Source organism: Peromyscus leucopus, chromosome 17, assembly GCF_004664715.2.
Source record: "Peromyscus leucopus breed LL Stock chromosome 17, UCI_PerLeu_2.1, whole genome shotgun sequence".
In the NCBI taxonomy this organism is placed as follows: domain Eukaryota; kingdom Metazoa; phylum Chordata; class Mammalia; order Rodentia; family Cricetidae; genus Peromyscus; species Peromyscus leucopus.
Genome location: NC_051077.1, coordinates 3,645,449 through 3,659,574, shown reverse-complemented (window position 1 = coordinate 3,659,574; position 14,126 = coordinate 3,645,449). Strand labels below are relative to the sequence as shown.

Below are 14,126 nucleotides of genomic sequence, written 5' to 3'. Positions count from 1 at the left end.
CTGCACTGAAGTCATCGGGTTTCCTTCGCAGTTTCGCCAGGTCCGGTGGTGTCTTCGTGGTGTCATGAGCCAGTTTTTCCTAGCCCAGAACAATGGGAAGTTTGTTTAGTGACAAAGCCCTCTGGCTCTCTGCCCCTTTAATTAGAACTTGGGTTTATTTTAACTTTCCATTTGCAGGGCTGCTGCAGCTGCGGGATGACTCACGAGGGGGCCAATGAGCCATGAGGAGAGTGGGAGTCAGCCATGGGGCTGGGTCCTCCCCTCCCAAGAAGCAAGGGCAGACAGGTCTCTGCGGGAAAGGAGCGGATCCGAAACTTCAGCGTGTTTTTCCTTTTGATGCATCCAAGAAGGCTGCCCCCTCCTCTCAGTTCCCATCAGAGCTCTGTAACAGCCTGTAAATGTACTGGAGATGGCTTCATTAATGACACCCACCCCCCCACCCCCCACCCCCGCTCCCATCGAGCTCTCTGACTTTTTCAAGACCATCCCCTGGACATGTCAATCTTTGTGAGGACTCATCGTCCACTTGCATTCTAACCACGTGCATTCTGTCTGTTTGTCTAGCCCCTTTTACGGAGAAGACTTTTACTGTGAAATCCCTCGGAGTTTCCGGCATCTCTCCTTTTACATTTTCGATAGAGACGTTTTCCGAAGGGATTCCATCATAGGTAGGTACTGAAGTGGGTGTTGTCTTCCTCTTACAAATCTCATCCTGGTAGAAGTGGCAGGTCTCGCCTAAGCACCTGCTGCCCTTATGACTGCGGGGAGATCAGCATTTAATCCGAAGCCTTCCTGAAGAGGACCGTGCGGCACTGAGTCACTCCTGATGGGAGTGACTTGGAGGCTTGCCTGTGTGGCCTGGCCTCTTGCATTGTCCTGTCTTGCGGCCTGACAATGTACAGAAGAGCTTGCCGCTGGAACCTCACATCTGGAACACACTGATCAGGGCCTTCCTAAGGCTAGCATGTCCCCAAGTGTCCCTAGACAGATTTCAAGAGCTCCTTCCCAGATACCCTAGGGAAGTATGGCTGTGAACCTTCCTTCTTCACTGTCTCTAGGCTTCCCTCATCCCTAACCCCAGCATAGTGGTAGGGATAAGAAAGGGCCAGGGAGAGGGTTCGGGGCCAGTCAGGCACACGTGTGTGAAGTCCACGTTAACCCCTGTGTCTCTGAGCCCCAGTTTCCTCGGGGCTTCAGGAAGGCAGCAATCCTGATGCTCTCCCAGACAATAGTCATGTGATGAGTCCAGGTGATGGGCAGGCCAAAGGGTGGTTCCTATTTTGGTACTCCCTTGAATCCAAGAGAACGGTGATAGGGTAGTACCCGGGTTTACCCACCGCAAGTGGGCAGAGGAGGCCACGCCTACCCGAACTACGCTGTCCCAGGTAGGAAGTGGCTCTCTCTGTTGTCTGAGGCTCCCCACGTTAGTTGAGATGAAGAAGTCACAGGAATGCAGCGGTGAACACTGCTGAAACCAAGAGGACCCTAATCTAAGCCTGGGTGGGTGCCTGTCAATGAAACGGGGGGGGGGGGGCCGTGACCTGGAAGAGGAGCAGAAGCTTACTTCATCCCCCACATCTGACCTCACTCTTCCTTCTCTCTCTCCCAGCTTCACACTCACTGCTCGTACCCCGTCACACTTCACCCCTTCACCCACCTTCAACCGTCATGACCAGACCCCCCTTACCCGACCCCCAAACCTCCCCTTCCACCTGTTCTCACCCCAATGCCCCACCTGACCTCCCGGCATGCCCACCTTGTCTTGCTCCTCATCCCAGCCCCGTTCTACCTGATCCTTAAGCCCATCTTACCTCCGACCTCACACTCTTCTCATCCTCACCCTTACACCCTCTCTTCTTCACACCCTGTCTTAGCGACTGTTCTGCTGCTGTGAGGAAACGCCACAACCAAGGCAACTCTTGTCAAAGAAAGAATTTAATTGGGGACTGGACTTGCTCACGGTTCCCGAGGGCTGGTCCGTTATCATCATGGTAGGGAGCGTGATGGTGGGCGGGCGCTGGAGCAGTACAGCTGGGAGCTTAGATCAGATCCAGAAGTTGCAGATGTGGCAGGGGTGGGGGGGTGGGGCAGGGGTGGGGAGTGAGGCAGGGGTGTGGGGAATGGACGATGACTGAGACTGAGCGGGCGTGGGCTTTTGGAACCTCAGAGCCCTCCTCCCAGTGACACACCTCCTCCAGCAAGGCCACACCTCCTAATCCTTCTCAAACAGTTCTGCTAACTGGGGACCAGGTTTTCTTTTTTGTTTTTTTTTTTTCAAGACAGGGTTTCTCTGTGTAGCTTTGGTGCCTGTCCTGGATCTCGCTCTGTAGCCCAGGCTGGGCTTGAACTCACAGAGATCCGCCTGCCTCTGCCTCCCGAGTGCTGGGATTATAGGCGTGTACCACCACCGCCCAGCCAAGTATTCAAACATATGCACCTATTGGGGCTGTTCTCATTCAAACCACCACACACCCTTTTACTGGTTTTTCTCACCCCCTTCACCTCGCCCCTTGCGTGACCCTCACACCGACCTCACCTCACCCCTCACGTGACCCTCACTTTGCCCCTCCCACCAGCCCTCAGCTTGCTCTTCGGACCTGGCCTTACACTGCTCACAGGCAGCTCACTCTCACTCCTCACAGAGCCCTCAACTCTCTCCTCACACCTACCCCCCAACTCTCTCTCCCTCTCACTTGCTCTTCATACTGCTTCTCTGGTGACTCACCTTTAGTCCCGGCCCTGCCCATCCCCCTGTCTCCGAGCCTCTCCACATCTGCTCTCCGGGTTTCCTGCCTGTGTGTTTGTCCGTATTCCATTGTCCGTACGATGTCTGCAGACAGGAATTTGTTTATCGTAGTCATGCCTTCGGTGCACACTTGGCATACGGCCAGTGTGCTGAAGGAGCGCATAAACATGAATACACGTGTGCACACAGGGACACTTCCTTGTCGTAATCATGTAAAGAAAGTGGGAAAGCGAGGGACCAATTGTACCGATGGTGCTTTTCCAGCATTGCACACCTTAGCTGTTTCGTACACTTGTGTCGCTCATTAGTACATTTAATCATTTTGCAGACGTCTCTTGGATGCTCATTAACAACCAGGTTGGTGACTTTGGTGCTCACGGTCCTAGATGTCACCAGCCCTCAAGGAGTCTTTCCTTCCAGGCTTTTCTTATGCGTGGGGATTATTTTGCACAGTTGTGATTCCTGCATACACCCTTCACTTCCCATCATGCGTCTCTTAATTTTCTTGGAGTGGAATGTCTCAGTGTCCTCTTGGTGTGTGTGGCCTCCTGTATCTTCCTTCAGGGCTAGGGGAAGCATGTTGATCTGCAAATTCTCACGGCAATTAGACGGTCACTGTGACTGTTGGATGGCACCAATTGAGGGCCACCCCAGAACTCAGTACCCTACTTTCCAGCCTGTCCCTGCCAGTGACTGGCTGCTTGTGCATGTTAGCATGACATAGTTTGGACACCTGATTTTTATTTTTTTATTTATCCCTAGCTAACAATATTCATGGATGTGGCATGGGGTAAAGAAAATGAGTGAAGTTGGTTGCATGTACTAGGATCTGCAATAGCTCCTATCTGTACTCACCTTATGTCTCAAGCCTCGAGACAAGTCTGTGTGGGGGAGCCTGACACCAAAAGACCTGAGTCCCGAGAAGTCTCTCTCTGAAGGGGCTGTGATTCTCGAAGCTTTGTGTGTCTGCCTGGTGGCAACCGTAAATGGGCTTCCGGGTGCAAGCCACTAGTTGGCCGCTATTAGGAGTGCCCAGGACTGCCTAAGCTGCTGCGGGGATGGGGAGCTGAGGCGACGGTGGGACCAGATTTTCACTTTCAAAATCAGCTGGAGAATCTGGGTGTTTTCATCACCAGCATTGCATTATTAGAAAGAGAAAATAGATGTGAACTGTTGGGGACACACTATAGGGTCCCTGTAGCAGGAATCTTAAAAGTTCTTATTAATAAAATCAAACCCGAGCCGAGTTATTGGGGTCCATGCTAGTAGATCAGAGAGACAGGACAAGCCACAGCTATCTCACCTCACCGGATCCTCACCTGGTCTTGTCTCCTCAGACTGGAGGCTTCTGAGTCCTCATCCCAATGGCTTTCAGCTGAATTGCTGCTCAAAAGCCTGAAGCTTAACCAGCCACATGCTTAACCAGCCAAATCTTCTAGTTTCTGGTCCTCACGCCTTATATATCTTTTTGTTTTCTACCACCACTCCCTGGGATTAAAGGCTGGCTTTCTGGGATTAAAGGCATGTCACCATGCTTGGCTATTTCCAGTGTGGCCTTGAACTCACAGAGATCCAGAGGGATTTCTATCTCTGGAATGCTAGGATTGAAGGTGTGAGTGCCACCATTTTCTAGCCTTTGTATCTAGTGGCTGTCTGTTCTCTGACCCCAGATATTTTTATTAGAGTACACAATATTTTGGTGAACACAATACCACCACAGGTCCCAGTTTTCAGACTGTTTTGACCTTGTTCTTGCAAGCTCTGTGGGTGTCTAGGCTCCACCTCCCCTTCCTGGGCACCCCTCATGAGGACTGTGCTCTCCATCCCTCCTCCCTCCTCCTACACACACTCTGTGTGTCCATGTAGTGAGTGTTTCCTGGTCTCTGCTGTCGGCTTCCCGTCTACTTTCCTCTCCCGCACAGGCCAGCTCAACCATGACCCCTAGGAACCCTGAGCTCCCAGAGTGCTATCTGTGTAGCACATTTGTGTGCCTGTGGGTTTTGGTGTTTGTTGTTGTTGTTGTTGTTGTTCTTCTTCTTCTTCATCCTCCTCTTCCTCCTCCTGCTCCTCCTCTTCCTTCTCCTCCTCCTCCTCCCTAACCAAGGTCTCACTTAGCACAACCTCAAACTCGATATGTAGCCAATGAGCTTGAATTTCCAGTCCTTCTACCTCCGCCCCCCTGAGCACCGAGATGACTATGCACTGCTGTGCGTCTTCATGGTTTATGTGATGTTGGAGTTGGAATCTGGGGCCTCGTGTGTGTTGGGCAATCGTTGTACAGCTGTGCTATATCCCCGACTGTTCTACTTGTTGATAGGACTAATGGGACCTCGTGGAAGGTGGTAGCAGGGTAGCAGGCGGGCTTCTCTTCTTTGCCTGTTTCATATACCAGAGCTAGCTGAGGCTTCCATTCGCCAAGGGCAGGAGACCCCCAACTCTGCCACAGCCGGCAGTCTCTCTCCTGGAGAGAGGCAAGACCATGAATGTTCCTCAGCTCCAAACAAGCCACGTGCATCCCAAACATGCCAAGGAAAAATTGGGTCATGGCTTCGAAGAACGAGTGAAATTTGTTAATCCAGGTGTTTCCCAGGGGAGAAAGCAGGGCAGGTGGTTTTCCCGTAGGTGGGCAGGCGTCGTGTGTGCAAACCTGTCCCCGTCAGGTCCCTCACTGGGGAGCCATCTGCCGTTCCAAGCGCGTCAGTCCTTAGCTACGTCAGTCCTTAGCTACGGAGTTCACCATTCTCGGGACCATGTCCTTCCCTGTAGTCTCCTGAGAGGATTGGGCCCGGGCCTGCTGGAAGTTTGCTTCTGGTTGGAATCTGTGTCGGCCCGGGCTCCCCTGGACCGTGGCACTCAGGCACAGCCTGGGAAGGTCCGCCATGATAGGTCCTCTTTTGCTTACAGCACCATTGACCGGGTCTCACCTGTGTTTGTTTCCTGGGAGAACTACCTCGATTGTGTGGTGACTGTCCCGATTAGACCGATTCCTTCCTTACTCGTGGTTTCCACCTGGCACAGGGCTCCAGGCCCTCAGTCCGGACAAGAAGCGGAGCTTGCCCTTCTGAGTGTAGAATGCTAATGCCCTAGGAGCCAGTTCCCGCCAGCAGGCCCTGGCTGGCCACTGCCAGGCTCCAGTCCCTTCACTAGGGAGGTGTTCTCTTGAATGTTTAAGGATCTCTCAGAGATGCTGAGGGTCTTCCCAGGATCTGATGCTTCTCTCAGGTTTGGGGGTGCTTTCTCAGGCACTGAGGGCCTTTTAGGAGCTGGTGTTTGTTTTTGGTTTATCTCTGAGGTCTTTTCAGGATCTAGTGTCGCTGGCTTAGGCTCTTGGTTACACTGAGGTATTAGAGGTGTTGTCAGGACCTCAGACACTTGGTGACCCTTCTGTTGGCTCTCGCCACCCCCAGCGACTGACCTGGTGGCCTCTCGGTTTCAGGCCATGAGGAATGGCGGCCTCCAGGTTACAGGTTTCTCTTATCAAGAGGGGCCTGAGGGACGTGGTTGTGTGTGCTCTAAAAGCACAAAGTGAGGTCAATTTCAATAGAAGCTCCTAGAGAAGAGAGTAACAGACCAAGCGTGAAGAAACACTCCCCAACTACCTCACAGAGGCACGGGCCAGGCATACCAGAAAATATGAAATATTATCATTGAAAGTCTAGCTGTGTTACTAAAGTTCCATAAATGTTTGCCTCATATAACAACGTAAGTGTATGCCTCACAAAATAGTCCCACTGGAGAAATCCACGGTGAGAGAAAATACACCAAACACACACACGAGTCGCTTCATCTTGGAGAGGGAGAGGGCCTTGAGGTTGGATCTGCTGTTTATGAAGCTTGGGCCACGAGCCGGTGTGTATCATGAACTGAACTCACTGGTTTTCCTAAGCTGCCACACTGCCTACAGAGCCTGGCTCAGCAGCGTGGGTGCCAGGTGTTCTGGTTCATCTGGGGTTTTATTTAAAAAAAAAAAAAAATGCTTGAAGTGAGAACTTCTAAGTAACGAGGCTGGAGGGTGTGGTGGTTCTGGGTCTGGGAAGGTTCAAGAAGCGTCCACACTACTTCTGACAAGTCCTTGACTGCGTCACAGCACAGATGAGCAGATGATGAGATGGAGATGACGCCTTGTGGATGGGCCAAGCATAAGGCCTGTGTCACCTTCCCACTGCCTGCTTTGGGGCTATCTAATCCTTTTCACAGCTAAGAAGCTGTTGACAGGCACTCCCTTGTGGGAGAGGGACCCCGGGAGAGAGGTGCCTTCACCCTGTCAGCCTCCTGAATGTCTTGAATCTTGTTCTGTGCATCAGACCACATATGTAAAAATTGAATGAGGTACTTCTAAAAATAAACGCTGGTGGTGGTGTCTGAAGTGTAGGACTCGGGAGGAGTATCATGCATGAACCAGTGCTCCTTCGGCCAGTGTCAGTCAGTGAAGGCACAGAGGTGTGAGGACGTAGCTGTTAAAAACTTCTGAGATTAGCCCTCTGTCTGGAGAGCTGAGCACCGAGCCCGAGGATTTCATTACCCTTTTTCACGGACTTGAGCTCAACCTCATGAAATTGTTTGTTTCATGTGGGCTTACTCACAAGAGACCAAAAGAAAAAAATGAAAAAAAAAAAATCAGCTCCGATTGTGGGCAAAGGTCTGTTTTGTAAAAGCCACCAAGTGGCTGCCTTCAGTGGTCAGAGGCCTCAGGACCCTACAGTGGAAAAAAGTCAAGGAATACCCAGCAGATGGTGGTGGGAAGGGAGGAAGGACCTACGGACAGGTTGTGCCCTTGTGGCAACCACTGTTCTTCGGACACATGTGCAGGACCACGTCACACTCCACACGCGCACACACACACACCACAGGACGTGTAAATTAAAGATGCACGTTTGTGTCCCCTTCTGCGGCTTCTCTTAGTAGACACACACCTCCTGCTAATGTATCACAAACCTGCAAAGAGCATTTTACTCCTGACTGCACGTGATGGATGGGAAGGCAGCAGGAAGGTGCCAGGACAGTCAGATCTGCTGCGTGGGAGCCTGGCGCCACTAGGGAACAGCAGGCTGACCCCTTTTTTCTCATAAGCCCGCCTGCTGTAGTGGCTTAGATAAAAGGCAAGCTGGGAGAGTCTTTATTTGTAAAATCTGGCTCTTGTGCCATTTAGCTTGCGGGAGGGGCTGTTAACACGAACAGGCAGACCTGCAGCCTCGACCAAAGCCGGCGTGAAGTGTGTCCTTCTGAAGTGCGGACTCGCCAGATCTTAGCCTTGTTAGGGAGTCGGGGACCCAGCCTCCCTGAACCCTTCCGTGTTTCCACGGCCCTCCCCCATCCACGGCCTTGACTGTCTTTTTGTGCTCCAGGCAAGGTGGCCATCCAGAAGGAAGACTTGCAGAGCTACCACAACAGGGACACGTGGTTCCAGCTACAGCATGTGGACGCTGACTCAGAGGTGCAGGTGAGGCTTTGCCCGCGTGGCCTGAGGAGGGAGGAGGGCCCGCCTGCCCGCCCTCTCTGTGTGTTTTCACCTCTGATCAAGCTCTGCAGGCTTGCGAGCTGTATTTGTTGCTCGGGTTATTGGCACGTTTTTTTGTCAGGCAGATGGAAGCAGCTTTAAAAATACAGAAGGTGGGAAGGGAGGCGGGGCCGGGGAGGCAAAGTGCATGTAGTAAACTTGGGCAGGGCTCTCTGTGCTGCTGCTATTCTGGGCGAGAGCAGCTGAGCCACAGGTACCAGCCGCCGCCGTCCAGGTTCCCACCACCCCAGTAGCCTCCGCACGGCCTGCCTGCATGGTTTGCCCTCTGGGGCCGAGCACCCAGCTCTCTAGGACAGAGAGAGATCATGGGCACTTAGTAAGGAGGCCTGGCGTGCCTGGCCCTTGATGAGCAGCAGAAAGCCTGGTAGCTTGGCCCTCCCTCCTTAGCGCAGCCACCCTTGGACTGGCCTGGGAGGGGGATGCAGCAGGGTCACTTACCCAGGGCACAAGCCCGTACATGACTGTGGGGCTGCCCTAAGCCCTGGCCCTAGATAAAGATCAGCTACGATGATCCTCCAGTTTGCAGGCGCCCTGCTGTGGCTGTGCCATGACTGGGAGCTGGGTCCTCCGTCAGAACTTAGCTCCCATGTTCAGGAGGACCATGACCCCCGATGGCTGGTCTCTGTCAAGCCTCAGTTCCTCATCCGTAAAGCGGGGTTTTTGTAGGCTAAGGCGACTTGCATGTCGTCTTGCAATACTGTGTGCACTGTGGAGGATATGGCGATAACTACTGTTCTTATACTGTCGGGGGGGGGGGGGGGGGGATGGGGATCCATGAAACAGACACATTGTAAAGACCTGGGCTGCCATTCAGCAGAAGGAATTCACCAACAGTTAACCAGGGAAGCTCTGAGTCCTGTGTCCCTTGTGTCCTAGCACTACAGGCCAGGCTAGGCTGCGTGCCCCACATCCTCAAGGGTTCTCCTCCCCAGCCTGGCATCTCTATGTACAGGGCAAGGGTTCCTTGCCAAGGTCAAAGGTCAAGTGCAGAGTTGGCCGTGAGACCAGCAGGAGAGAGACATCGAGGCACCGAATAGAAGAATCCCATGGCCAAGCTGCAGATGGACCTGTGGAAGCCCCACCCATGGGGGGGGCACATCTGATTTCCCTGTTCTTTGACCCCGCCTCCCGGGAGCCCACTGTGAGAGATAAACAGTGCAGTAGCTGCTGGTCAAGCAAGAGTGGGAAAGCTGAGGCTTTCTCAAGGCGGCACCCCCCCCCACTTCCCTCCCTGGCTGGGAAAGCTTCTCCAGAGGGCACTCGGCATTGCTGGAAGTGTCGGGCCTGTTCCCAAGAGATTCCCAAGGCCAAGGCCAGCTCAGCACCTTCAAAGAGCTGCAGAAATCCCTTTCTGGGCACCGTTTCCCTCGAGTTGGACTTCACTGACAAGTGTGACATTTCCTAGTTCTGGTTTTTTCATTAGGTATTTAATTTTCAAATGGCTGCAGATTCACAGGAAGCTGCAAACAGGAGTCCACAGGGAACATGGCCAGAAAGTTTATGTGTTATCTTTTTTACAAAGGAGTCCACAAGGGATGTGGCCAGAGAGTACATGTGTTATCTTTTCTCTTTCTAAAGATGGGATACTGTTTGTGAGGACCCCATGGCTGCTTCTCCTGGTGTGGCTGGTACAGGTCACATGACTGTGCACTTATCTTGTGTGATCTCACCAATATATACATTTAAACACACACACACACACACACACACACACACACACACACACACACACACACACGAGCACACACGAGCACACATGCATGCACGCTCTGATCAGTTTTTTAGTGTGGTGAAATGCAGGTCTCATAAGACCTGCCACTTCATCCATTTCTAAGTATAGTTCAGTATCATCGAGGGCATTTGAGTTTATGCCATGCCTCTCTCCATCTCCAGAACTCTGTTCAAACCATGAAACACAGGTTCCCAGACCCAGAATCCACTACTCTGCTGGGCCAGGAGTGGGGAGGGGGGTGGGGACATTGAGTTTGCTTAGACCTCAGGTGAGTAAAACCTTGAAGACTGTCTCTTTCTTTCTGTGACTGTCTCATTTCACCGAGTGTTAACTCCCAGGTCCATGAGTGTTGTATGTCAGAATTCCCTGCCTTCCTAAGGCTGGGCGGCTGGACCACATTTTACATATCTGTTAACCTAGGGACAGCACGGGAGATGAGGCTATTACTGGGTTATTAGATTTCTTTGCAGCTTTATCCTGTGTACACGTTTGTATAACAGCTACTATATATAGTCAAGCTTCAGAACCACAAAGCTATAAACGTAGATGCATGTGCCAACCTCATGTCTGGAGGGGAATTTTCTACTTTGTGCCAGAAAGTGACTATAGTACCATCGGGGCAGGATTTCTCCCTCTGTAGCCTGGCTCTTACGTCAGTGAAGACAGACAGTCTTGACTCTGGCCCTCTGGTCTCTTGGGGCCTGGGAACAGTTCCACAAATGAAAGGGCTGGAAAGATGGATCTACAGTTAAATGCATGGACTGTTCTTCCAGAGGACCCAGCATCCACTCGGCAGCTCACAGCCATCTGTAACTCCAGTTGCAGGAGATCCAACGCCCTCTTCTGGGTTCTGCAGGCACTGCACGTACATGGTGCATGAGCATACACGCAGGCGAAACACCCCCCCAAAAAAGAAAATATAAATAAATAATTCTCAAAGAAAAAAGTGAAAAAAAAAGACTAAACTGCTGTGGCTGGGCTGAGGAATAAGCAGACCTCTCTAGTGTGTGAAATGCTTGACTTTCGTTCTCAGAGAGGCTGAGACAGGGAGACGGCTCCTCCCCTCAGCCTGACCTTTAAGTCGTAATTGCCATCTTTTACGCCACAGCTGCGGCTTGTTTTGAAATGTCACATTTACAGTTTCTAGAAGGGCAGAGAGTGGCATTTGGGTTCTCGGATCCACCTGTTTTGTAAGCCACCGGAAAGAACCATGCATTATGACAGCGGGAACTGGGCCCGCGTGAGAGACCGTGTGTCACCGAAGTGGAGAAAAAGGCGCCTGAGTATCTTGCCTCCTTCCTCCACGGATGCTTTTCAAAAACCTTTGTACGTCACTTTGTTATATAGAATCAGTCACCCCTGCCGCCCTCTTCCCGGGGACACGTCAGAGGGCAGGGTCTCCCGCTGGCTGGGCACCCTGCAAGGTCCACGTTCCTCCAGTTCTGAATGGCAAGGGGGAGGGATGGTACTGGTCCCTCTCTCCTGGGGAGGGATGGTACTGGTCCCTCTCTCCTGGCTCCTCCCCTACTGTGCCCGCCCCCAGATCTGTGTTTCTGAAGGGCGTACGGACACGTGATGTAGTCAGGACCCATGGTATGTTCACATAGATCTGTTGTAACTCATGACTGGCCCAAGGCCAATGCCATCTTGGGGATGGTGGTTGACTCTGAAGGCCAGAGTAGGGGGTGGGCATTCCACCTCTCCCATAGTGTTTGGGGATTTGTCTCTGGTGTGTCAGATCATCTAAAAGGTTGCCAGTGGTTGTCCATGGTCGAGGGCCACTTTTGTCTCTGAGGGTTTGAGAGCCTGGAGGCTAGGAGAAGTACTGACTTCCTTCCTTCCATGGCCCGGGCCTGACTTTTTTTTTGTTTTTGTTTTTGTTTTTTCTTTCACTTGCCCCGATCTGTCTTGGCTACACAAATCTCACCTAGAGCCAGCTCCACATTTCTCCCTGCCTTGGCCTAGTGGCCTCTCAGGATGCTAGGACAGTTCAGCATGGAATGTCCACTATCACGAGCTACCTTCTCAAGGGGGACTGGTCAGGAGTGTTCTCTATTTCCTGAGGCACCTCTTAGTGTGTGGGTGTGTGTGTGGGGGGGTGGTATCATCCGAGAAGAAATCAATGGACCACCAGTCTTTTATTTTGTTTGAATTAATGAAGTTGAAATGGTGTTAGAGTTTTATGTTTATAGGGAAACTAGGCAGAGATCTGAGTTGCACACATCTTCCCGGAGCCTTGACAGTTCCCCCAGGTGACCAGTGTTGCTGGTCATTGTTTCCCAAAGTACCCAGTTCACACTCACACCCCAATGGTAAGTGGGCCACAGCCAGCTTGCCGCACAGGCAGCCTACCCTACGTCGTACGCTCAGGTTGGGCACACCCTCATTGTGGTCGAGGGAATCTGTCTTTCTCTTTTGGTCTTGGTAGCCTGAATAGAGACCTATCTCTCCAACCATCTCTTCAGAGAATCTAATCAGGGCTTTGACTTCCTGCTTTCAGGTTTTGTTTTTGTGTTTTTACTTCTAATCAGGTGTTTGGTTATTTCTGCTTTCGGGGGGTTAATTCTGTTCCTGTAAGGTTACTGGCTCCGGGTCTTCTTCCTTTCCAGAACGTGCAGCTAGCACTCAGAACGTCCCTCTAACATAGTGCTTCCGTGGCTCTCACAGATTCTGATAAGCCATTCTTTGGTTTCATTTATTTAAAAATATTTTTGGATTCCTCTTGAGACTTCTTTTTACCCCTGCGGTGTTTAAAAGTTGTCGTCTCTAGGCATTTGGAGTGTCCCTTTTCATGACTGGTTTCCAGTTTGTTCTCATGAGTTCTAAGAGTGAACTCTGTGGTTTTCCCCCTGCATTATCTGATGAATGGCCCTAAAGGTACTTCCCTTGTCCCCAGTGAGCGCAACAGGGTGTTCCCTGCTGTGTGACAAGGTCCAGGAACTCCCATTGGCTCTCCTCAGGACCTCATACAGTGGAAGCCTGCAACCTGTCACTTCCTGTCACTGCCTCCTTTCATGAACGTTCTTGACGGTCATCTTAAGTCCGACTGGAGGGCGACTTCCAGCACACTCCCTTCTGCACCATGGAAGGGGGTCGCCCACAGAGCAGAGAATTCAAGCTCACCTGCTTGGTCTTCAGTAGCTCTTAAAGAGAAGGAAGGCACCTGGGCCTGTGGCGTAGAAAATCACCGAACCCAGTTGTGGGGCCTGGGAACGGAGGGTATGGCTCCGAGGGGCTGAAGCACGGGTGTGGAGCTGACGTGTTGTTGTGTACCACCTGCCCACAGCACAAGAGGCACCTCCCAGCCTCCACCCTGACACCTCGCCCTTTAGGAAACGCCCATCGTGCACAGGGATGGAATCAGAATGGTTCTGGCCCACAGGCTTGCCGAGAGCAGCCTCCCGGTACAGAGGGGTCACGGTGTGGCCTGCTGTTTCACCTCCTTCTAGCCTCTCCCAGACCTCTAGAAACGGAAGCCACACTGCTCATTGAGGTGGGAGCCGCCCTTGTGAGGAGTGTTTGTGCTGAGTCTCAGGGCGCTGCTAGTGTGTGTGGGAAAAACAGGAAACAGGAAGGCAGCTGCCATCAGCCGTGGGCGGTGGGGTCATCCACCTCACCCCAGCGCTTCTGCCTTTCAGAGGCTAAAGATGAACAGAGCTCCATCTATCTGAACGGCTCACAGCTGGGGCCCGAAAAATGGCCTGTTGGTGGTAAGGCTGACTTCAAGTGCCTGGGATGGCCATTATTTCCCTTTCTCAGTTCTCACCCTTGTTCTAGCCTGAGTCAGCATCCACTCAGGCTTCAGGCAGTGGTAGCTTCAGGCAAGCTCCACCAGTCATGAAAAAGGGCTCTGCAAAAAGCCTTTGATATTGTAGTTCTTATCGTTTGGGTATTTTCCTCCACCAAACAGCAGGGGTAGTGGTGGGGAGCCGGCGCCCTCCTCCCTGGGCCTTCTGTCTTAGTTAGGGTTCCTATTATGGTGACAAAACACCACCATGGCTAAAAGCGACTTGGGGAGGAAAATGTTTATTCTACCTCACAGGTTGCAGTCCGTCACCCAGGGCAGGATCCTGGAGGCAGGAGCTGATGCAGAGGCAATGGAGGGGTGCTGCTTACTGCCTTGCTCCTCA

At 52.2% G+C, this 14,126-nt stretch overlaps 1 protein-coding gene across 2 annotated transcripts in view; it reads left to right on the top strand.

Moving 5' to 3' along the window:
• The window catches only part of Rasa3 (RAS p21 protein activator 3), a 112,019-nt gene that overhangs the window by 63,356 nt on the left and 34,537 nt on the right, over nucleotides 1-14,126 (top strand). For both annotated transcript variants that reach the window (XM_028881248.2, XM_028881247.2), the window contains exons 3-4: nucleotides 565-668; nucleotides 8,092-8,186. In XM_028881248.2, coding sequence (XP_028737081.1) covers nucleotides 565-668; nucleotides 8,092-8,186 — 199 coding nt within the window. The remainder of the gene's footprint in view (nucleotides 1-564; nucleotides 669-8,091; nucleotides 8,187-14,126) is intronic.